At 45.2% G+C, this 25048-nt stretch overlaps 1 protein-coding gene across 2 annotated transcripts in view; it reads right to left on the bottom strand.

The window, feature by feature from the left end:
• Window positions 1-20787: 20787 nt before the first annotated feature.
• LOC137525815 (intelectin-1-like) overlaps window positions 20788-25048 on the bottom strand; it is a 43673-nt gene continuing 39412 nt past the window's right edge. For both annotated transcript variants that reach the window (XM_068247022.1, XM_068247023.1), the window contains exon 8: window positions 20788-21038. In XM_068247022.1, the coding sequence (XP_068103123.1) occupies window positions 20886-21038 (153 nt within the window). In that variant the 3' untranslated portion in view covers window positions 20788-20885. The remainder of the gene's footprint in view (window positions 21039-25048) is intronic.

Below are 25048 nucleotides of genomic sequence, written 5' to 3'. Positions count from 1 at the left end.
ACAGGTATGCAGTGGTGGGTTCACAGACAGTCTGCAGCAGCTCGCCCTACTCTCACTAATGCAGGCACACGAGTGACCGTAATGGCCGCCGCTGCCTGCCTTATATAAGGGGGGTGGGGCTCCAGGGGCTAGTGTAGCCTAATTGGCTACACTGGGCCTGCTGACTGTGATGTAGAGGGTCAAAGTTGACCCTCCATGGTGCATTATGGGGTGAACCGAACTTCTGCAAACGTTCGCCTGCGGGACGCGAACGCGAACCACGGAAGTTCGCATGGAACCGTTCGGCCCAACTCTAAGCTTGACACAAGTGTCTTGCAGCGATCTACGGGTATCTTAGCCCATTCTTCATGGGTAAAAGCCTCCAGTTCAGTCACATTCTTAGGCTTGCACGCTGCAACTGCTTTCTTTAAGTCCCACCAGAGGTTCTCAATCAGATTTAAGTCTGGTGACTGTGATGGCCACTCCAAAATGTTCCAGCTTTTAATCTGCAACCATGCTCTAGTGGACTTGGAGGTATGCTTTGGATCATTGTCCTGTTGAAAGGTCCAACGTCTCCCAAGCCTCAGGTTTGTGATGGACTGCATCACATTTTCATCCAATATCTCCTGGTACTGAAGATAATTCATGGTACCTTGCACACGCTGAAGCTTCCTTGTACCTGCAGAAGCAAAACAGCCCCAAAGCATGATTGACCCCCCCCCCCCCCCCCCCCGCCATGCTTCACAGTAGGCAAGGTGTTCTTTTCTTCATAGGCCTCGTACTTCCTCCTCCAAACATAGCGTTGATCCATGGGCCCAAACAGTTCTAATTTTGTTTCATCAGTCCACAGAACACTATCCCAAACCTTTTGTGGTAGTGTTATGTGGACTGATGAAACAAAATTAGATTTTGCATTGGACCTAATGGAAATCTGATGGCACAAAAATGGCATCAGATTGAAATCAGTTCCTAGTAAAAAATGTTCCAAAACACATCAGATAGATCAGAAATCTATCTGATGATCTATCTGCTGCTAATCTAACGAGTGTATAGCCACCTTTAGATATGTTGTTTTTTTTCCTGAGATAGTTGACAGCTTCATTTTAACACAAACCATTAGCCAAACCCCTGGTACCCAATTAGAAACACAGTTGCATGATAAATCCTGATTTTGGCTACATAGTAGCCAAACTCTGTATGCCACATTCTGAATCCCCTCCGATCATGTCAGCGGTTATGATTGCCAAAGCACTGATGCCACTTACAAACCTGAGCCATTACATCATAGCCTAACTCTGTGCACCACCCCTGCCATCTCCTCCATTATCAGGAGTCTGGCTACATAGTAGCAAACTCTGTGCCGCAACTTGTCCTCCACCATTACCCCAAATGTGGTTATATAATGGGCACTTTCAGCTTATACAGTTGGTGCTGCCATAGCTTGAATTGTCATTGCAGTCTATGGAGGCGCTCAAATTCACTGCTTTTGATATTGCACAGGTATTACACAAATGCAATACAATCTTCAGCTATGCTACTGATAGTCTGGTTCCAGGGAAACTAAGGGCCCATTTCCATGGGCAATAGAACTGTGTGCTTGGCAAGCAGTTACCAGGAGGCAGTGAGGAGTTACCAGGCAGCAGTGAGCAGTTGTGAGAGCCTTTTCTCTGTCTATCAAAGGCTTGTTTTATTTTTGCGTAGTTCCTATAGCTCTATGCTGACCAGAGTGACTATCCTTAATTTCCTGTTCTTGAATCTGCATGGAGCTTTGTAGCTTTAATGCAAAAACAGGAAATGATGGCAATAAAAATTAGATAGAGAATAGAGATTTTTTTTGTAGTGAGAAAGACTTGGAATCCCCAAGAAAACTATCCAAAAAACAGTTTGCTTGTTTTTTTTTTCTCCTGGAACTGGGCGTTGATCAACATAATGAGTATCAGTTGAGTAGACTCTGGCCTTGGTGTAGGGAAGGTCAAGGGGATTAGAGATGGCCCGAAAGGTTCACTGGCAAACATGTTCGCGCGAACAATGGTGGTTCGTGTTCGAACACAAACTTAATGCGAGTTCGACCCCACCCCCTATACTACATCATTGGGCTAAACAGTCAGCAGAGGGGGGCGCATGCGTGGCGCCAGCAAGGACGGATGTGAACTCTGCTGGCTCTGTGCCTGACCGAGATTTAGGGCCTTTTTTTCAGCGGTTTGGGGACGGATGACCCACACTTCAGCACATCGGCACCTTGCTAAACATGGGAGGTAAGCGGAAAGGGAATAAGAACCCACCTAAATCTGCTCCCGGCACAATAAAAGCTCTTCTGAAGCGGCAACAGGATAAGCGAGACTCCAAGATGGCGGCGGCAGCAACTCAAAGCTCGGCTCCCTCCTCTCCGGAAAGTCCCACGTCGAACCCTCCAGCAGCTCAGCTTAGTGCCTCACCGGCCTACTCAAGCCCGCAGCCAGACCAGTACAAAGAACTAAAAGATTTCTTTAAACAAGAACTGGCCTCTGCAGTCCGAGATATTACCGCCCAAATTGGCGACATAGGCGACAGGGTAAGCGACCTGGAAACACGCCACGATGAAATAGCCGACGCCCTGGCTGAGGACAAACAGAGACTGGACGCCCAGGAAGAAAGAATTGCCTGGCTGGAAGGTAAAATTGAGGACTCTGAGAACCGGGCCCGTCGCTCCAACCTGAGAATCCGGGGTTTACCCGAATCTATAACGGAAATCAAGGACGTAGCAACCAAACTATTTGCGGCCTTGTTACCTCAGCTAGACCTCTCCATGTTTCGCATGGATAGAATACACAGAGCTCTTGGCCGCCCACGGAACTCTAATCTACCCCGAGATGTCATACTTAAACTTCACTATGGGGAGGTGAAAGACCAGCTTATGAGGGCCGCCCGAGGACTTACTGCTTTACCGGAGGTCCCACCATCGGTTCAATTGTATGCCGATCTCTCTCCGATGACCCTCCAGAAGCGTCGCTCAATGAGGCAGATCACCCTCACTCTGATTAGGGAGAAAATTCAGTACCGATGGGGGTTCCCCTGTCAGCTTACTTTTCAGCTGGGAGAAACTTTGCACGTTATTCGCACGGCAGCTGAGGGTAAGAAGATCCTGGAGGAAGCCAATATCCGCATGGAGAAACTACCTACTTCATCCACACCTGCCTTACCTGCCCCTGCTCCTCTCCCTCAACGACCTGAAAGAATCTGGAAACCTGGAGCCAGACGACAGTGGGGCCAGATCGCTTCTCCCACACTATCAGACAGCTAAGTACCTACTGACTATTGCCATTTGTGTAATACCTCACTTACAAACTTTATAACTGGCTCAGTAATCTCCATTTTTTTCCCTTTCCTTGACTGTGTCTCCTTATTTTGTTCAAATGCTCTTAAAAATGGCACTACAGACGCCATCTTGGCTTTAATAATTTTTTATGCCCTGAGCTTCTACTTTATCGCACTACAGGGACAGTTTTGCTGCCATTCATCCTCTGTCTGGACCTGTCCCTGCTTGGTAACATCAGGGGGTATTCTTTCTTATGAAGAGCCCATACTACACAACATGAACATATTTTCTCAGCATGCTATTCGCTTTTGGCACAATTCGCACTTACTCTGTTTGAAGCAGTGATACCCCCTGATTTTGACAGCAGTCTCTGTACAGCTACGACACTTTGACTGCAACAGGCGTCCACTAATGGCAGGAGCGTTACCGGCCTTAAACAATGTGCTATGTTTAATCATTTGCATGTATGTATGTATTTTTGTGTGCCATCTGTTCACCCACTCTCACTTCATAGGTTTTTATGCATATCATATGCCCTTCTCGGTCGGGGATCTTATGTTGTTCCCCACTCTTGAAGTATGCGACTGCACCCACTAATATGGGTGCCTCTCATCCCTCGGTGTTTAATTACTGTTGGTGGCTTATCCACCTTACAGATTATTGATGTTTATTTCAGCAGTTTAATGTTTATACTCTTTGATCTTTTGGGGGTTTTAATGGGGAGAAACCGGGGTTATTCATCTAAAGAAATGTATAAGCATAATTTCATAATAGGTCATGTCTATTTCATTTAAATTGCTATCTCTGAACACTAGAGGTCTCAACTCTCCACAAAAACGGAGGAAACTGTTTGCTAGCATACAACGTCTTTCTCCTGATATATTATGTCTACAGGAGACACATTTCTCAGTGTCCTCTCATCCTAATTATTTGCATAATAATTGTAGGAAATTTTATATGGCAAATGCTCCTAAAAAACATCGTGGAGTGGCAGTCTTGCTTAAAAATTCACTACCTATTGATGTGGGTGGAGTAGTGTGTGATCCAGCAGGTCGGTTTCTCATTCTATCCGGGACACTGTATTCCCAAAACATTCAAATCATTAATTGTTATGCGCCCCCTGACCAGGCACTTCCCACAATCCTTGAACTTGCTCCACTTATATCACATACACCCAATACAATGCTGTACTGGTGTGGTGATTTAAATTTTACGCTAAATGAAGCTTTAGAAAAATCTAAGCCTTCCCCCGACAAATTAACCAAACAGCAACGAATCACTCTTCAGACTCTTTTAGAGGACAACTTTTTAGTTGATGCCTGGAGAGAATGTCATGGCAACAAACGAGGATACACTCACCACTCAGTAGCACACCATACCTATGCCAAGCTGGACCACATACTGCTCCTAACCTCTTTTGTCCCCCAGCTACTCTATGTACGACATATTCCCACACCACTTTCTGATCATGATGCTGTCCTGCTATGCATGGACACTCGAATCCCTGCTGTCCGTAGGACCCCCTGGAGACTAAACAAATCGCTTCTCATTGACCCATCCACACGTAACGAAACACTTGAAGCCCTGTCCAATTATTTTGATCATAATGCCCCTGACGACACCACCCCTATGAACAACTGGCTAGCCCACAAAGCCTTCATAAGGGGCAAATTGATCCAAATCTCATCTCGCATTAAAAAACAACGCTCTGAAAATTTTGTACGCTTATCATATAAACTTAGAAGACTGACTCTACTTAATCAATCAGATCCTTCCAGATATCTATGCAAATTGATAAAAGACACACAACTAGAATTGGATCTTGTACTCTCACGTAAGGTGGAGAAGGCAATGAGATGGACCAAAGCCAAATTTTATCGCTACGCAAACAAGGCAGACACTCTCTTAGCAAATAAGCTACGCCAACAGGAAAAAATCAACCATATCTATAAAATCAGGACTCCAGAGGGCAACATTACAGCTGACCCAGCCAAAATACATGAGATTTTCCATTCATATTACTCCCAGCTTTATACTCCCCCCGTACAGCAAGACCCTAATAAAATAAATGAGTTCCTGGATCATGTCCACCTTCCTGTAATTAACTCAGAAGCTTTAGTGTCCCTCAATATCCCTTTCACTGAACTAGAAGTAACTAAAACTATCCAAAAACTCAAACTGCATAAAGCTCCAGGTCCAGACGGCCTTTCGGCATTATATTATAAAAAATGTCTTCCACACCTAATTACCCCATTAACTAGGGCCCTAAATTCACTACGTAAACTAAATCATATTCCTTCTGAATTTCTGGCCTCTACAATCACTATTATACCTAAACCTCACAAAGATCCCCTTAATCCAAAACACTACAGCCCCATTTCCCTTTTAAACATAGATTATAAGATCCTGACAGCCATGCTAGCGGCCGTTTGAACAAATTTCTCCCCCGTTTAGTCTCCAGGGACCAAGTGGGCTTCATCCCACACAGACAGGCCTCCGATAATCTAAGAAGAAATATCAATATTATTGCGCACGCGCAGAGGACCAAGGCACCTTTAGTGCTATTGGCCCTAGATCTTGAAAAGGCCTTCGATACTGTGACATGGCCGTACATGTTTGAGGTCTTCAGGAGATTGGGTATGCAGGGGAATTTCCTACACTGGCTCACACTATTATACTCCTCACCCCAAGCTACCCTAAAACTTCCAGGTACTTCTTACCAACCTATTAATATTTCTAGGGGCACAAGGCAGGGTTGTCCCCTTTCACCTGCCATTTTTGCGTTAGCTATGGAGCCTCTTGCAGAATACATTAGATTACACCCTGATATTTCAGGATATACCATTCCTCCTATCACAGCAAAACTGAGTCTGTTTGCAGATGATGTCCTTCTTACCCTCACCAATCCTATGATTTCGATCCCTAATCTCCTGAAGACCTTTCGCTCTTTTGGCCTGGTATCAGGCTTACATCTCAATATTGATAAGTCAGAAATCATGTTTTGTAACTATCCCAAAGATATGGGAAGAATGATGGCCTCAATATTTCGATTTCAATTTCAACCTCACTACATCCAATACCTGGGCGTTAAATTATGTAATGACGTTTCCCAAATGTATAAATGGAACTATAGACCTCTGGTGCAGGAGCTTATGACTCTCCTTTCACAATGGGATTTCCCCCATCTTTCCTGGCTTGGAAGAGTAACAGCTATAAAAATGACGTGGCTACCAAAACGTACATATTTTTTTAGGGTACTACCTATTCAAGTACAAACTCCAGACCTATTCAAATTTATTTGGAGAGATAAGCGCCCTCGTATCTCAAGAAAAGTTATGCACTGGCACAGGAAGGATGGGGGTCTCTCAGTTCCGCACTTGAAACGATATTTTCATGCTTCTCAATTAGCTTCCCTCCCACTTATTTATGCAGGCCCTCACACACCATTGTGGGTTTCCTTAGAGAACGCCCTTTTATCCCCAATTTCTTGGAAAGGGGCCTTGTAGGCAAAAACACCTCTCCCAGCTAATATAGCTACTAACTCTCCCATATCTGCCTTCATACTGGCTATTTGGCGCAGACACCGTTTTAAATGGAACCTGCAATCCCAACCTTCCCCACGAACAGAATTTCTCCAAAGTCCAGACTTTCTACCTGGCCATGACCTGCGGGCTTTTCATTGGTGGCAGCTAAATGGTATAACCTCGCTCAGAAGCCTGATGATAAGAGGTAAACTCTGTACCTTAAACCAATTCACTGCTGAAAAAAATATGCCATCTTTAGAATATTTCAGGGCCTCCCAAATCTTCCACTACTACAAACGTTTAACATCATCAGCTCAAGATATACAGCAATCTTCTTTTGAGAACATCTGCCTACATGACCCGTTGCGTAAAGGAATCTTGTCTTTTCTATATTGTACCTTTAACCAGCCACCCCCTGATTATAAATTTTCATACATGCTAGACTGGGAAAAAGACATAGGTTCATCTTTAACTAAAGAACAATGGTCACAATGTCTAGATACCTTATCTAGAGGTAGCTTGCAGACCTCTAATTTAGAATCTTCACTTAGGCTCCTGCATAGATCATATCTAGATCCAGTACGCTTACACAAAATTGACCCAACTCACCCCCCTCAATGCTTCCGAGGCTGCACTGCAAATGGGACTACCTTCCACACATGGTGGACATGTCCAAAAGTCGTATTATTTTGGTCAAAACTAACCAGGAAAATATCAAGCCTATTCTCTCCCCGTGTAGTCAAAAACCCTAAAGCCCCCAAAATTCACAAACCCACAGCACAGACGTTTACAATATATTCTTGTAGCAGCTAAAACTTATATAGCTTCCCAATGGCTGCAGCCCTCACTGTCCTTGGCAGTATTGGAACAAAGAATTGACCACATAATGGTGTGTGAGCGCCTTAATGCCTTAATTAGAGATACAATGGATCAATTCATAAATATTTGGGAACCATGGATAGAGCTTAGAGGGAACCTCAGTCTTTCAGCAGTCTTGGAAGCGTAGTTTACTTCTAAATATACACACGCTGGAGGCTCAAGTTAAAAATTATAGACATGACAATAATGACAATTGGTGACCCCAGGCAGTGTACCTCTGTTTCTCCTATTATGATATGATGACTCTATAACTGAATTTCATATTTACTCTATGATATCCTCTACCATTATCAAGCCTGTTACCCCCAAATGTTACCGAATGCACCATGTTTCTTTACATTCTTATTTCTTCCAGAAATGTTGCTGCTAAACAATTTTGTTATATGTACTATACACAGTTTAATTATGTAATGACTGTAATCTTGTACACTTTTTCTTATGCAGTCGCCCCGCCCATGTTGGGTGGTGTTGACTCCCTTTGGCTAACTATGTACCGTTTTTATTGATTTCACAATAAAAGACTTTGAAACTAAACAGTCAGCAGACACATGGCAGCCAATCAGCCTGCACTCCCTCCTGGAGGGGGGGGGGACCTCATAAAAGGCAGCATCGTCGGCCATTTTCTCACTTTATGTGCTGCTGCTATTAGAGAGAGAAGGGAGAGAGGTTGCTGCAGAGATAGGGAAAGCTTGGTTAGGCTCTTGTTAGCTTACCCTTTGTTGATATTTATTGCTAAAAAGCACCCCAAAAACAGCTCTTTTGAGAGCTAATGTTCTTGTGATGTGTTTTTGTGTGTGTGTGTGTGGCCCACTGACACTTGCATATACAACCCCGTCTGTCATAGCTGGCCCTTGCTAAATGCTATACTGTGCCAGGCCCAGCACATTCAGTGCCTACCTTTTCACTGCCCCACCTGATCTGTGTGACTGCTACACTGCACATTGTATTGTAATACCAGTCACTGAATATCTTTAACTACACCTGTGTGTGTGACAGTTGCACTTTGTATTGTAATACCAGTCACTGCATACCTTTCACTGCACCTGTGTGACCACACACTGTTTTATATACCAGTCCGTGCATACCTGTTAACTGCACCTGTGTGACAGCTGCACATTGTATTGTAATACCAGTCTTTGCATACCTTTCACTGCACCTGTGTGACAGCATGCAGTTTTATATACCAGTCCTTGCATACCTGTTAACTGCACCTGTGTATGTAACAGCTGCACATTGTATTGTAATACCAGTCACTGCATACCTTTCACTGCACCTGTGTGACTGCACATTGTTATACCAGCAGTCAGTGTATACCTTTCACGGTACCTGTTTGACTGCAAATTGTATTAGTCACCCCCAATATGGACAAAACAGGCAGAGGCAGGTCACCCGGCAGGTCTGTTTGAGGTCATGCTGTCATGATTTCAGGCGGACCTGGACCAAAGTACAGTGTTCAGAAGGCACGTGCCATCAACCCCCAAGATTGTCAGGACGTAGTTGACTATTTAACACAGAACACCTCATCTTACTCAGCTTCCGCACAGAACCATGACATATCTTCCTCCTCCTGCTCTGATTCTGGCACCCCACTTAACATCAGTCGGCAGCCACCAAAGTGCAATCATCCCAGGACTCAGCGGTGTGGAAATTTTTTGTGTGTCTGCCTCAGGTGAGAGCAATGCTATCTGTACTCTCTGCCACCAAAAATTGAGCCGTGGAAAGACCAAGACCCACGTAGGGACAAATTCCTTACGAGGGCACATGATGACAAAGCACAAACTGCAATGGGATGACCACCTGAGAAAAAGCAGCACACAAAAGCAAAGCCACACACTGCAGTGGAAGATACCAGGCCGCAATTATTTCTTTAAAAAAGGCGATACCCAAACTGTACGTGAAGTTGAAAGGCAAGTGGTGTCATTTCTGGCACACAGTGTTGGGTCAAGGGTCCATCTGACCACGAATGCCTGGTCTGCCCGAAGACTAAGTCAGCCCCCACACTGCCTGCAGGTCGCTTGACTGCCTTCTCCGCCACCACCAACAGGATCCACCAGGACTCCAGGTGGATTCCTGAATTTTGAAGGCCGCTGCTAGCTGCGGCCGCTAACAAAAACAATAACAATTTTTTCTGGTGCGTGTACATGCCTGCCCAATTTTTATGGCTGCACTGCGGCTGTAACCACAAAACAAAAAAGCATGTACATGTGTGTTGGGGGCACACCTGACCCAAGATAATAAGTTCATTGTTTTCATTGTGGACAGACTGATCAGCTGGACAGTCACTGTTGTTCTGTCATTGAGCTACCTCAGCCCGACCATATGGGCTTGAAAACCGCCATCGCCTGCACTCTCACCATGGTGCGAACCTAAAATCGGAGGTTTGAGCCATCTCTAAAGGGTATGCTAATAATTCTAAATTAACCTAAATGTTATGAAAATGTGTGCAGTTTAGAAATGGACCAAATGTTGTATTTATCTGGTCTAATTGTAAGGTGCATAAAGTAGCACAACATGTTTATCAAAATCAGAATTTATTAGCATCTCATTGACCATACCTGCTTAAAATGCCTTCCACCTTCCCTAGTCCACTTAAAGCCTAGTACAAATTTGAAATAGTACGAACAGATTGTAGGTAAACACTCATACTACATGGAGGTGGTCACATTGTATTTGTGTACGCACCCTAATTGGTATACACCATGCAATTTCCCATCAGACTGAGGTCAAATGGATAATCTCCCATATTCCCAATCTACCCCCGCTTGATAACGAGATTTGTGTGAGTAGTGATCTGCAAAAATAACCATTATCGATCAGGGGCAGATCATGCATGGCGGAAATGATCGAATCGAATAGTCAGGTGCGACTTTTAAAGGCCAGCAAAGCGCACTATTTCCCGCGCTGCACGCGCAGTGAGCGGTATTGTTTCAACTGTGTGGGTGCAAACTAACTAATGCCGTGGTTTGCGCCCACTAACACTTAGGGCACACTAACCGGCTTAGCGCCGGTTAGTGAATCAATCCCTTTGACTACTATAAACAAACTGTAGGTAAACTCTCATACTACAATGAGGTGGTAAAATTGGTCAGCGATTGTCCAATCAAAATCAAAGGTGTGTACGCACCCTTCATTTGTCAGCCTCCCATGTGGAGATGTAGAGGGAATTACACCACACTTGTGTAGAGGGGTGTATAGCTGGATACTCATAGAGCATGTGTTTAGAAAAGCTGGCCATGCCTCTTGAGGAGAAGAAACACCAGAATTTTTCTGTACATTTCAGGGTTGTTTATCATTTACTGTGGTGAGTCGCATTGCAGTACTGTCTCCTGCTGAAGCTCGTTGCAGTGGCCATTATGCCTGGAACCCACTAGCAGTACATTACTAACTTATTTCTAAGCACTTGTGATCTGAAAAGCTCTTGCTAATGTAATGCTATTGGTGTAATCCCACTAGAGTGATGCGATGTTATAACGATCCCCCATAGCATTGCATTAGCAAGAGCTTTTCAAATCACTAGCGCTTAGAAAAGGCTGCTAGTGTGTCTGAGCCCTTACAGTCAATGGAACGTGATGCATAAACACAAATAACATGGATCTTCCATGCACTTCTGGGATGCGTGTGGAAGTCGCATGGTAACACACTGCAGCTTCTGCGTTACCCAGAGCACTTCCTGTTGCATTGCAGGCCGTGTGCCATGTCCCATTGCATGTAATGGCCATTGCGACAAGCTGCGGTAGGAGAGAGCATCGAGACCCAGCATCAAGATCACCTGTCTCACCTAAAGAGTCTAGCCAGCCTATAGCCCTCCCCTTGTGTAGGATTAGCATCTGGATTTGAGGAAAAGGATGTCGTGCCACTAGCATAGCACACTATACAGTACCACCGGCAAACTATTTGTTTTTTTTTTAATGGATGATTGGGTTGGTGGTCAGTCTCCCTTTTGACCACCTGTGTGAATGAGCCTTAAAGAGAGTCTAAAGTAAAAAACATGTTTTGGGGAGGCTTCACAGTCCCGTTAAGCATTAATGCCCTACCTGAAACCGGTGATGGATTCTGATGAGCAAGATTTATTTGTAAAGAAAATGACTCTCAGAACAAATTGACTTATTATACTACTGTTGTTTATTACATTGGTTCAGAACACAGATACAAAGCACAGTAAAAGGCCACAGTAGAAGAAACCAACATGGCTTATAGACATCTGTACAAACACTGCTGAAATCTGATGAGTTCCATGACATATCACGCCACTTAAATCGTAAGTTCTTGGTATAAATGGAAAACTACATTCAAGCAATAATGCAATTACTGTATATTCCATTACCAAAAGCAACCCAATTTAATGGAAGGACTAATAAACCAGGGCCGGGGAGTCGGTATATAAATCATCCAACTCCCAAATCTGACTCCAGGTACCCAAAACTGCTCTGACTCCGACAACTAAGTCTATCACTGTGTGCAAAAATCATCAGACTCTGACTTCTCAGTTTATGAAACCTCCGACTCCCGGTACCAACAATTGCTCCGACTCCACAGCCCTGTAATAAACTCTATCTTCTCATTACCATGTTTAACCACTTCACAACTGAGGGATTTTACCCCTTGAGCACCAGAGCAATTTTCACCTTTCAGCGCTCCTTCCATTCATTCGTCTCTAACGTTATCAGTACTTATTGCAATGAAATGAACTATATCTTGTTTTTTTCGCCACCAATTAGGCTTTCTTTAGGTGGGACATTATGCCAAGAATTATTTTATTCTAAATGTGTTTTAATGGGAAAATAGGAAAAAATGTGGGAAAAAATCATTAGTTTTCAGTTTTCGGTCAGTATAGTTTTTAAATAATGCATGGTACTGTAATTAAAACTCATGAAATGTATTTGCCCATTTGTCCCTGTTATTACACCGTTTAAATTATGTCCCTATCACAATGTTGGCGCCAATATTTTATTTGAAAATAAAGGTGCATTTTTTCAGTTTTGCGTCCATCCCTAATTACAAGCCCATAATTTATAAAGTAACAGTGTTATACCCTCTTGATATAAATATTTAAAGAGTTCAGTCCCTAAGGTAACTATTTATGTTTTTTTTTTATTGTACATTTTTTTTTTATTACAAAAAAAAAAATTGGTAACAATTGGGAAGTGTGGGAGTTAATGAGTTAATTTATAATGTAAAATAATGTATTTGTATATGAAAAATGCTTTTGGGTGTAGTCTTACTTTTTGGCCACAAGATGGCCACAGTAATTTTTGTGAATGCATCCTGTAAGCGTAGGAAGTATGCTTACAGGACGTTCAGTGAGGCTGGGAAACTTTTTTTTTCCACATTGCAGGGGAACTTAGATCAATGAATGGGAACGTTTTTTCCCATTCATTAAACTCCAGGCGAGCGGCCGGCGGTGTGCACGAGTGCGGGAGCGCGTGCACGAGCGAGCGGGAGCGTGGTAAGCGGCTATAGCGGCGGGAAGTGTGTATATCTACGCCCCTGGTGGGGAAAGGGTGTCAAAAGGGGCATAGATACACGCACCTGTGGTGGTAAAGTGGTTAATAATTCTTCTTTTTCCCATGTAAACATAAGGACTGGAACCCACTAGGAATCGCTGCAGCACTTTGAGAACGCACAAGCACTGATTTTCAATCTCCAGTAGTCAGGCACGTAATGATTGTCGACCCAGCCTGGTCGGCATCTTCTGCACTAGTGCACCGCACGCCATCAGCATTCCGTCGCCAGGAGCATTCTGCACACTAGTACTGCAGATGCCCAAAACGCATCCAGCGATGGAAGTGTGAACGCAGGTGGACCTGCAGGTCTAGTACCCCTTCACCTCTCCTCATGCAGGCTTTGGAAGTCCTTGCATTTCCGAGCACTTCCGAAGACAAGCAGATCGATGCTGTACACATGTAAGGCCGAGCTCACACATGTGCAATACGGATGTACCGGTCTTCAGATTTCAAAAATTCACAACGCTGTTGTGGGAACATCCACATAGGGTTACTGTAGCCAAGCGCTTTCAAAGCGCTGGCAATTTGAAAAGTGTTCAGTAGCGCTCTTGGTGTGCACCAGCCCGTAAGGCTGCCATACACTGGTCGATTGCCACCAGATCGTCCTTCAGATAGATCCCTCTGTGATCGAATCTGATCAAAGAGGGATCTATTGTCTGCCTACAATGCAAACAGATTTTGAATCGATTTCACTATGAAACCGCCCCCTGCATACATTACCTGATCCGGCAGGCGCGAGACTCCCGGTCTCTGCTGTCTCTTCTCCGCTCTGGGCTCCATCTTCACTTTACTTCCTGTCGGGGGAAATTTAAATAGTAGAGGGCGCACTACTGTTTAAACTTCCCCCAACAGGAAGTAAGTGAAGCCAGCCAGAGCCCAGCACGGAGAAGGGACAGGGGGGACACACGCCTGCTAATCGAGCGAAATCTTCCGTGTGGACAGACTGACTGAAAGGATCAATTTCAGTCGGAAATTGATAGTTCGGTCAATGTTAGTGCAACGATTTCACAGCAGATTCGATCACAGTGATCGAATCTGCTGTTTATTGGCGGGAAATCGTTTAAGTGTATGGGCCCCTTTAGACAGACTTGTGAACAATGTTTAAGAGTAATGGGTATTTTGTGTATATAGAAAATGTTTCAGATCTTTGAGTTCTGCTCATGCAAAATGGGAGCAAAACCGAAAGTGTCACGTTTATATTTTAGATCAGTGTATAAACTGTATGTACAGTGGTTTGCAAAAGTATTCGGCCCCCTTGAAGTTTTTCTACATTTTGTCACATTACTGCCACAAACATGAATCAATTTTATTTGAATTCCATGTGAAAGACCAATACAAAGTGGTGTACATGTGAGAAGTGGAACGAAAATCATACATGATTCCAAATATATCTTACAAATAAATAGCTGCAAAGTAGGGTGTGCGTAATTATTCAGCCCCCTTTGGTCTGAGTGCAGTCAGTTGACCATAGACATTTCCTGATTAGTGCTAATGACTAAATAGAGTGCACCTGTGTGTAATCTAATGTCAGTACAAATGCAGCTGCTCTGTGTGACGGCCTCAGAGGTTGTCTAAGATAATATTGGGAGCAACAACACCGTGAAGTCCAAATAACACACCAGACAGGTCAGGGATAAAGTTATTGAGAAATTTAAAGCAGGCTTAGGCTACAAAAAGATTTCCAAAGCCTTGAAAATCCCACGGAGCACTGTTCAAGCGATCATTCAGAAATGGAAGGAGTATAGCACAACTGTAAACCTACCAAGACAAGGCCGTCCACCTAAACTCACAGGCCGAACAAGGAGAGTGCTGATCAGAAATGCAGTCAAGAGGCCCATGGTGACTCTGGACGAGCTGCAGAGATCTACAGCTCAGGTGGGGGAATCTGTCCATAGGACAACTATTAGTCGTGCACTGCACAAAGTTGGCCTGTAGGGAAGAGTGGCAAGAAGAAAGCCTTTGTTAACAGAAAAGCATAAGAAGTCCCATTTGCAGTTTGCCACAAGCTATGTGGCTGACACAGCAACCATGTGGAAGAAGGTGCTCTGGTCAGATGAGACCAAAATGGAACTTTTTGACCAAAATGCAAAACGCTATGTGTGGTGGAAAACTAACACTGCACATCACTCTGAACACACCTAAATATGGTGGTGGCAGCATCATGCACTGGGGGTACTTCTCTTCAGCAGGGACATGGAAGCTGGTCAGAGTTGATGGGAAGATGGATGGAGCCAAATACAGGGCAATCTTGGAAGAAAACCTCTTGGAGACTGCAAAAGACTTGAGACTGGGGCAGAGGTTCACCTTCCAGCAGGACAACGACCGTAAACATAAAGCCAGGGCAACAATGGAATGCTTTAAAACAAAACATATCCATGTGTTAGAATGGCCCAGTTACAGTCCAGATCTAAATCCAATTGAGAATCTGTGGCAAGATCTGAAAACTGCTGTTCACAAACGCTGTCCATCTAATCTGACTGAGCTGGAGCTGTTTTGCAAAGAAGAATGGGCAAGGATTTCAGTCTCTAGATGTGCAAAGCTGATAAAGATATACCCTAAAAGACTGGGGCCCATATGCAATTCATTTTTTCACCTGAGTTATCTCCTAGGAGATGATTTTCATCTTCTCTGTACAATAATTTTTCAGCATTTTACAATTGAAAAAGTACTCAAAGGTTGGTGCAAAAGTACTATCAAATTTATTTTGACTAGTGTCTCGCTTGCTGGTGACTTAAAAGGCATTTTATGACAAGTTGTAAAAATATCACCTAGGAGAAAACTCAGGAGAAAAAGTGAATTGCATATAGGCCTGGAAGCGGTAATTGCAGCAAAAGGCGGTTCTACAAAGTATTGACTCAGGGGGCTGAATAATTACGCACACCCCACTTTGCAGTTATTTTTTTTTTTAAATGTTTGGAATCATGTATGATTTTCGTTCCACTTTTCACGAGTACACCACTTTGTATTGGTCTTTCACATGGAATTCCAATAAAATTGTTTCTTGTTTGTGGCAGTAATATGACAAAATGTGGAAAACTTTAAGGGGCCGAATACTTTTGCAAACCACTGTATATATACAAACACTATGCCTCTGTAGCAGATGATATATAGTGATATGCATGTATAACGATCGGTGTCAGCACGCAGAGAGAATCTGATTATTGGTGATCTGCAGTATCACCAAGAATGCAGATATATACCTGATTATTGATGATCTGCAGAATCACCGATAAAACAGATATATTGCTAACCTCTGGACACCTTTTGGTATGTGAGTGTTTGGTGCAACAGTAGTACTTTGAGTAATGCACCTGGTGAGCAGGTGATAATAGACAGTAAAGAGACAATGCTCTGAGAGCACAGGAACCTTCCAACAGCCTGAGACTCCTCAAGGGGTGGAGTCAGGCTGAAGATAGGGAAGGCCAGAGAGTGAGTGACACCTGAAGGTGGATGGCACTATCTGCTCTGGAGACTATCTCTTAATAGGAGAGATAGCTCTCGAGGTCGGGCTTGCCAGGTCGGCAACACACTGACAGATAAATACAAAGACAGAAGGCTGATTCGGTATCCAAGGCAAAGCAGGTTCTGGCAACAGAATATCAGATATGCGAGGTACCGAATCAGAAGACAGAGGAGTAGTCAGAAAAGCAATAAGTCATAACAGATATCAAACAATGCCTAGTCTGGGTGCGAGGTCCGTGCTCTCAGCATCCTGGAACTAGTCTGAAGAATAACACAGATGGTAATAAAGTTCCCTAGTCTGGGTACGAGGTCCGTGCTCTCAGCACCCTGGAACTAGTGTGAAGAATAACACAGATGGTAATACAGTTCCCTAATCTGGGTGTGAGGTCCTTGGTCTCTACACCCTGGAACTAGTCTGAAGAATAACACAAATGATTGATAGTACAGTTCCCTAAGCTGGGTGTGAGGTCCTTGGTCTCTACACCCTGGAACTAGTCTGGAGTATAACACAAATGATAGTACAGTTCCCTAAGCTGGGTGTGAGGTCCTTGGTCTCTACACCCTGGAACTAGTCTGAGCATAAACAGAATAACAGTTCAAGTAATCTGGCTAAGTGTGAATTCCCAGGTCCATCTGGTTCAAACACACTGTAGGATCTGACTGAGCTCTGAATGCTTCCACGTAGTGATTGCAACGGCAGACAATTTGCAACTGGCCAGCAGAAACTATATATGGAGTAGTGCTCTCCAGCACCCAGGGCCGGGCCGAGGCATAGGCTGGAGAGGCTCCAGCCTCAGGGCGCAGTGTAGGAGGGGGCGCACAATTCATTCAGCTGTCATTCCTAATTGTGTTTGAAGCAGAGAGATATAAGAAAAGGAGATACATGGAAGTGACTACAAGCCAGATAACTAGAGATTAAGGTGTTGGGGGCCCTGGGGTGCCTCTTAGTCTAAGAGCAATCAGTGTTTGATGGCTCGGGTGGAGGGATGGAGGGGCGCACTTTGGTGTCTCAGCCTTGGGTGCTGGAGGACCTTGTCCCGGCTCTGCCAGCACCACCCCTAATTGCTCAACCAATAGTATCCTGCTCAGGAGTCAGCTGATCGGCGTGGTCAGCTGACTCTCCCTGCCTTGTATAAGAATTCTGCCTCTCAGCGCGCGCGCGTGTATTCCTAAACCTGTGTGCACTAACAGACCCAGCCAAACCAGACACACGCTGCCGCGTGCAAACCGCCGCGCTGGACGCGGAACCAGCCGCCTGACTGTTGTTGCATGCGGGGGCTTTTCCGGGTTCCCCCCTGCCACTAGACACATGCTTCCGCGTGCAAACCACCGCGCTAGACGCGGAATCAGCCGCCTCCTCAGTAGCACACGCGGCGGCTTTTCCGCGATCTCTCACAGTACCCCCCCGAGAAGTGGACTCCAGAGCTGTGCATAGTGTGATTTCTGCACTTTAGGGATTAAAACCCGACATTGCGTCAACTCCGTAATTTTTGGTGGGACTTTTGCCATGGATCCCCCTCCAGCATGCCCCTGTCCAGGTGTTAGACCTTTTGAAACAAGTTTTTAATCACTTTTGTGGCCAGAAACAGTCTTTGCAGGTGTTAAAATTTGCCTGCCCATTGAAGTCTATGGCGGTTCGCGAGATTTACCTCGGCCTGTTCACGAACATTTCCGGAAGTTCACGTTTGCCGTTCACGAACGGAAAATTCTATGTTAACATCTTTAATAGAGATGGGCCGAACCTCCGATTTTAGGTTCGCGAACCGGGTTCGCGAACTTCCGCGGAAGGTTCGGTTCGCGTTAAAGTTCGCGAACCGCAATAGACTTCAATGGGGATGCGAACTTTGAAAAAAAAAAAGAATTATGCTGGCCACAAAAGTGATGGAAAAGATGTTTCAAGGGGTCTAACACCTGGAGGGGGGCATGGCGGAGTGGGATACACGCCAAAAGTCCCCAGGAAAAATCTGGATTTGACGCAAAGCAGCGTTTTAAGGGCAGAAATCACATTGAATGCTAAATGACAGGCCTAAAGTGCTTTAAAACATCTTGCATGTGTATACATCAATCAGGTAGTGTAATTAAGGTACTGCTTCACACTGACACACCAAACTCACCGTGTAACGCACCGCAAACAGCCGTTTGTGTAGTGACGGCAGTGGCGGGTTCACTGAACAGGAATACAGTGGCGGGTTCACTGAACAGGTATGCAGTGGTGGGTTCACAGAACAGGTATGCAGTGGTGGGTTCACAGAACAGGTATACAGTGGCGGGTTCACTGAACACAACAGGTATGCAGTGGCGGGTTCACTGAGCAGTACAGGTATGCAGTGGCAGGTTCACTGAACAGGTATGCAGTGGTGGGTTCACTGAACAGAACAGGTATGCAGTGGCAGGTTCACTGAACAGAACAGGTATGCAGTGGCGGGTTCACTGAACACAACAGGTATGCAGTGGCGGGTTCACTGAACAGGTATAGAGTGGCGGGTTCACTGAACAGAACAGGTATACAGTGGCGGGTTCACAGAACAGGTATGCAGTGGCAGGTTCACTGAACACAACAGGTATGCAGTGGCGGGTTCACTAAACAGGTATACAGTGGCGGGTCCACTGAACAGAACAGGTATGCAGTGGCGGGTTCACTGCACACAACAGGTATGCAGTGGTGGGTTCACTGAACAGGTATGCAGTGGTGGGTTCACAGAACAGGTATGCAGTGGTGGGTTCACAGAACAGGTATGCAGTGGTGGGTTCACTGAACAGGTATGCAGTGGTGGGTTCACAGAACAGGTATGCAGTGGTGGGTTCACTGAACAGGTATGCAGTGGTGGGTTCACAGAACAGGTATGCAGTGGTGGGTTCACTGAACAGGTATGCAGTGGTGGGTTCACAGAACAGGTATGCAGTGGTGGGTTCACTGAACAGGTATGCAGTGGTGGGTTCACAGAAAAGGTATGCAGTGGTGGGTTCACAGAACAGGTATGCAGTGGCGGGTTCACAGAACAGGTATGCAGTGGCGGGTTCACAGAACAGGTATGCAGTGGCGGGTTCACAGAACAGGTATGCAGTGGTGGGTTCACTGAACAGGTATGCAGTGGTGGGTTCACTGAACAGGTATGCAGTGGTGGGTTCACAGTACAGGTATGCAGTGGTGGGTTCACAGAACAGGTATGCAGTGGTGGGTTCACTGAACAGGTATGCAGTGGTGGGTTCACAGAACAGGTATGCAGTGGCGGGTTCACAGAACAGGTATGCAGTGGCGGGTTCACAGAACAGGTATGCAGTGGTGGGTTCACTGAACAGGTATGCAGTGGTGGGTTCACTGAACAGGTATGCAGTGGTGGGTTCACAGTACAGGTATGCAGTGGTGGGTTCACAGAACAGGTATGCAGTGGTGGGTTCACTGAACAGGTATGCAGTGGTGGGTTCACAGTACAGGTATGCAGTGGTGGGTTCACAGAACAGGTATGCAGCCAGGGAGACAAGCTAAGCCTAACTAATCTTTCCCTATGAGAGGAGTCTGCAGCAGCTCGCCCTACTCTCACTAACGCAGGCACACGAGTGACCGTAATGGCCGCCGCTGCCTGCCTTATATAAGGGGGGGTGGCGCTCCAGGGGCTAGTGTAGCCTAATTGGCTACACTGGGCCTGCTGACTGTGATGTAGAGGGTCAAAGTTGACCCTCATAGTGCATTGTGGGGCGAACCGAACTTCCGGAAACGTTCGCCTGCGGGAGGCGAACGCGAACCACTGAAGTTCGCCGGGAACCGTTCGCCGGTGAACCGTTCGGCCCATCTCTAATCTCTAATAGTCATATGCCATTCATAGCCATTTTTTTAGGGGCACGCCAATTAACTTATCTGTATGTCTATGGGATATGGGGGAGGAGACAGCAGTGGAAACCCACACAGACACGTTAAGAACATACATGCAGATAGTGCTGTCTGATTTCCCATCATCATTCTGTTAATGCCCACTTCTACCAAACTACTGCCTCTTTCCACCAATCAGATTATAGAACAGGCAAACACTCCCTAGACGGAAAGCAGCTGGCAAGTGTCAAATCAGTATAATACATAATGCAAGAGCTTGAACTGAAAAATAATTTAGTAATAAGTATTTTTTGAAGGAAAAAGATTGATGGGATTTTTTTTCTATGTTATTCATCAGTAATTATAAGCTGAAAAGGAAAGAAATGCTTCAGTCTATTACATAAAGGGCAAGAATATGGAAAACTGTAGACTGATCAGCGGTAAAACAACAACACTGCAGATTCTATCAATTCTTTGCTGCTGCTCCAGTCAGTGTGCGTTCCATAACCATCCCAGTCTAGAGAAGTAAAATCACCACACTGTTTGGGATCTGCTTCAGCAAAATAGCCTCCTCCTCCAATGCAAAGCTAGAAGGGGAAAAAGGTGCATACTGATTACAGTATATAAAAATTAAAAACAAATAACCCCCACCCAGAAAACTGTTATCACAAAATAGCACCCTGTTGCCTAAAGTGACCCTGTATTGAGATGGATAAGAAAGCTGCCATATTTATTTCCTTTTAAACTATGCCAATTACCTGGCTGTCCTGCTGATTCTATGGGCCATATGCAATTCACTTTTTCAACTGAGTTTTTTCCTTGGTGATATTTTCATAACTTATAAATAAAATACCTTTTACACCACCAAACAAACAAATGCTCAAACTATTTTTAACAGTACTTTTTCACTTACTTTTTGGTACTTTTTCCATTGAAAAGTGGTAAAAAGTTAGTTTAAATTGAAGATGAAAAAGTATCTCCTAGGAGAAAAAGTAATTTGCATATGGGTCTATGCCTCTGAAGATGGCCATTGATTGGGGCAATTTTTAGTGAATCACCTTATTTTTAATAAGTGTAATTTTGTCTTCTTAAAACAGAAGGTAATTATTATTATTTTTTATTTATAAAGCGCCAACATATCCTGTGGCGCTGTACAATGTAATAAAACAAGCAAGGGATACATAATGATACAGACAATGATACCACGATCGGCACTGCACAGCTGTGTCACCGCTTGCTGGCTGCCTTTTCCTCCTTTTTAACTTCGGCTAGGGCTTATTTTCAGGGTAGGGCTTATATTTCAAGCATGCTCAAAATTCCAGCTAGGGCTTATTTTTAGAGTAGGTCTTAATTTCTGGGAAAGAGGGTATAGATCAAATATGAACACTGATACAGAATACAGCATTGCTGATTACAATTGCAAATTTAACATGATGACTAAAATGTATAAATGTCTAACAGAGTTCAGGCAATTCAATTAATAACATTCCATGACAGAAAAGGGCAAGTAAACAACAGTGGTTTCCCAGGATGCCTCACTCCCCAATATGCAAATCATCTCTGTATGCTCTTGAAAGCAAGGCTGTACAGTATATCCAGAACTGCTGGTGTATAGGGAGCTGTAGCTAATACTAGTTGTGTTACAGATGGGGGGGCCCTCTATCTTCTACGGAAGTGGGGTTTTCTGTCCCTGTAGCTAACACATTTTTTTTATTTGAATCGGATGAAAATCGGTACTGCCAAGTGCATGCCTGACTGACAATGCGACCAATTTCAGGAGGAAATTGGTCGCATAAGTCAATTGCACATGCCGCAAGATGTTTGGCCGACTTTCTCAATCGTGTGCGTGGCAGTAATGACGTGCAATTTTGGGACGAACAACAAACGCGACAAAACCCCTGGCGCTGCCCCCTAATGTAAAATGCCCCCCTGTGCCCAGTGCAAGTTATACATTACCTTTCCATGGCTTCGCTTGTCCCTGCTGGCTCTGAGCACAATCTGTTCTTCATACACGCGCGCCACGTGGTTGCCTAGTAAGGGCGTGCGTATGCTGTCAAACGTCATACACTTGGCCACGTCATCAGGCAACCACGTGGTGCATGTGTATGAAGAACAGAGTGCGCCTGGAGCCAGCAGGGGCAAGCAAAGCTGTAGACAGGTAATGTATAACTTGCACTGGGCACAGGGAGGGGGGACATTTAACATTTAGGGGATAGCGTCGGGGCGGCAAGGCTGTTGGATGAGGCGTCACAAAGCCCATTCTTGAACAATTTCAGCATGAAATTGATTGGGAATCGCCCTGTGGTGTATGGGCAGCTAACAGATCTCTCTCTAATCAGATTTGATTAGAGAGAGATTTGTCTCTTGGTCGAATCTGCCCATCATCGTTAGATGTATGGCTACCTTTATTGAGATCTGGTATTAGTGCTGCTTCAGATAGCTGTGGGGGATGCATGCTGAGATGTCCATAGCCTTGTTTACAAATAAAAACAATGGCCTCAGACCAGGACTATCTGGGTTTTTCTGGACTCTTCTGTAAACTAAAGGCGCCCACAGGGAAGGATCTGGGGGGGGGGGGGGTGGCAAGCGGGTATCTCGCCCCAGGCGCAGTTTGTTGAATTTTTAAAAAGGCGGCAAAATGAATGGCAGTTTAGGTGCCAACACCTGACCTTTAGGCGCCAAAACCTGACCTTGCCCCAGGCGCAACTTGGTCTTGATCCGTCCCTGGGTGCCCATATATTTAACGATTATGGCGGCCGATCGACCAATATACAGATCTCTCTCTGATTGAATCTGTTCGAGGAAGACATCTGTCGGCCACAGCCACCATAATCCATAAACCGCAGGGCGATTCCTGCAATCGGCCCTCTGACGCCGCCTAGCCTCACTGCCCCGGCTACTGTCCCTCCTAGTGTGCAAGCACCCTCCTTCAGTGCCCCTGCATTCATACTTTACCTCTCTGCTGCCCGCCCCTGTGTCTGGACTCCTCTTCCGGGTTCACACTCCACGTGCGGCACTGGCAACCATGTGGGCAACTACCTGGAAGAGGAGAGGAGTCTGGACACAGCGTTCCAGTGCTGAGACCCTCAAACCCCATCAGCTGAGCACTTTTTCTGCCAAGCCTGAGCAGAAGCTCCTCTCCACTGCACAGGCGTGCGTGAGCCATCCTGCACCTGCTCAGTGCAGCCCCGCTCATTCACATGTGGCAGGTAAGCTTCTGAGGGTCTGAGAGCTGGATCAGTGGTCGGGAGAAGGACATGCAAATCCTATGGAGGATCCAGAGGCATCCCTCTACCTAGGCAAGCACCTGAATGTCTTATCTGTGGATCTCACAGGTTTGCTTTAAAGGTAAATAAATACGGAAGCCTCCATATGCATAAATTCAAACATTTCAGTGCACTGATTTATGGCTCACCTTGTTCTAACTATAATCCTGCCTATTTTATAATTTATTCCCCTACTGACTACCTAATCTTTTTTTATCTACCTATGTAATTCGCACTCTGGCTATTGCTGGCACCTGAATTACCTCCTTTTTTCCATAATTTTGGCACTGGCTATTGCAAATTAGTCAGTAAACACCACTATAGCCTGAATTCCCATTATGGCCTATGGTAACGCCCAATTTCTGGATGACACTCTCGGCCCAAATTAACTGACTCACCTCCATCCCCATCTCACTACAGGGATACTTTAAGGCTATCTTTACATTGATGTCTAAAGGTGCATACACACGTCTGATTTTATGCCCGATTGTCATTCAAACCAGACATTTGAACGACTTGTCATTCAAACAAAAAGTCGTTCAGACTCCTTGTACACACAGATGACAAGATGATTGAAATGCTAATTACAGCTAATTTATATGTCATTTGACTGGTCAATGAACTGGATAGAAAAAGGGACCAGATCAAATGACTGATGAAACAACTTGTTGTTTGAATGACTATTGGTGTCAAAGTAATAGACTTTCAAACAACAAGTCAGGGGCATTTTTAGGTATAGGCAGTACAGGCCACTGCCTGGAGTGCCATTGGTCCTGGGGGGTACCATGTTCCTGATTAAGCCCCACCCCCAAACTAAGCCCCACCCCCACTGGTGTTTGTACCTCCTTCTGTCCCCTTGTGCCCCCTTCTGTCACGCTAAACCTTCAGTCCCCCTGTGCCACCTCCGCCCCCACGTGTGTCCCACAGGGGATGTGCCACCTTTTGTCTCACTTTGTGCCTCCTTCTGTCTCCCTTTGTGCCTCCTTCTGTGTCCTAGTGCTTTATTCAGTCCCCCGGAGCCACCTCTGCCCTTCTGTGCGTCCAAGATGGATTAAAATGAAATGGTGCCCTTGGCAAGCAACGGCTTTGGGCCCACTCTAGATGGCCACCTAGCGTTTTTGGGAAGATTTGTTGCGGGTTAGCATAAACCAGACCCTAGACTCTTTCCAGGCCCTAGGCACCTGCCTAAGTTGCTTTGTGGATGATCTGGCCCTGTGTGCGTCTCTCTGTACCTACCTCTGTGGCATTGTGCCTCTTTCTGTCAGCCTTCGTGCCTCCCTCTGTCCCTTGGCCCACTATCTGTTCCCGACCCCCTCCTGCACTCCCCCAGT

The sequence above is a fragment of the Hyperolius riggenbachi genome, chromosome 7 (assembly GCF_040937935.1).
Source record: "Hyperolius riggenbachi isolate aHypRig1 chromosome 7, aHypRig1.pri, whole genome shotgun sequence".
Classification (NCBI taxonomy): Eukaryota; Metazoa; Chordata; class Amphibia; order Anura; family Hyperoliidae; genus Hyperolius; species Hyperolius riggenbachi.
Note: the sequence above shows the minus strand (reverse complement) of the source record. Positions and strands in the feature narration are given on the sequence as shown.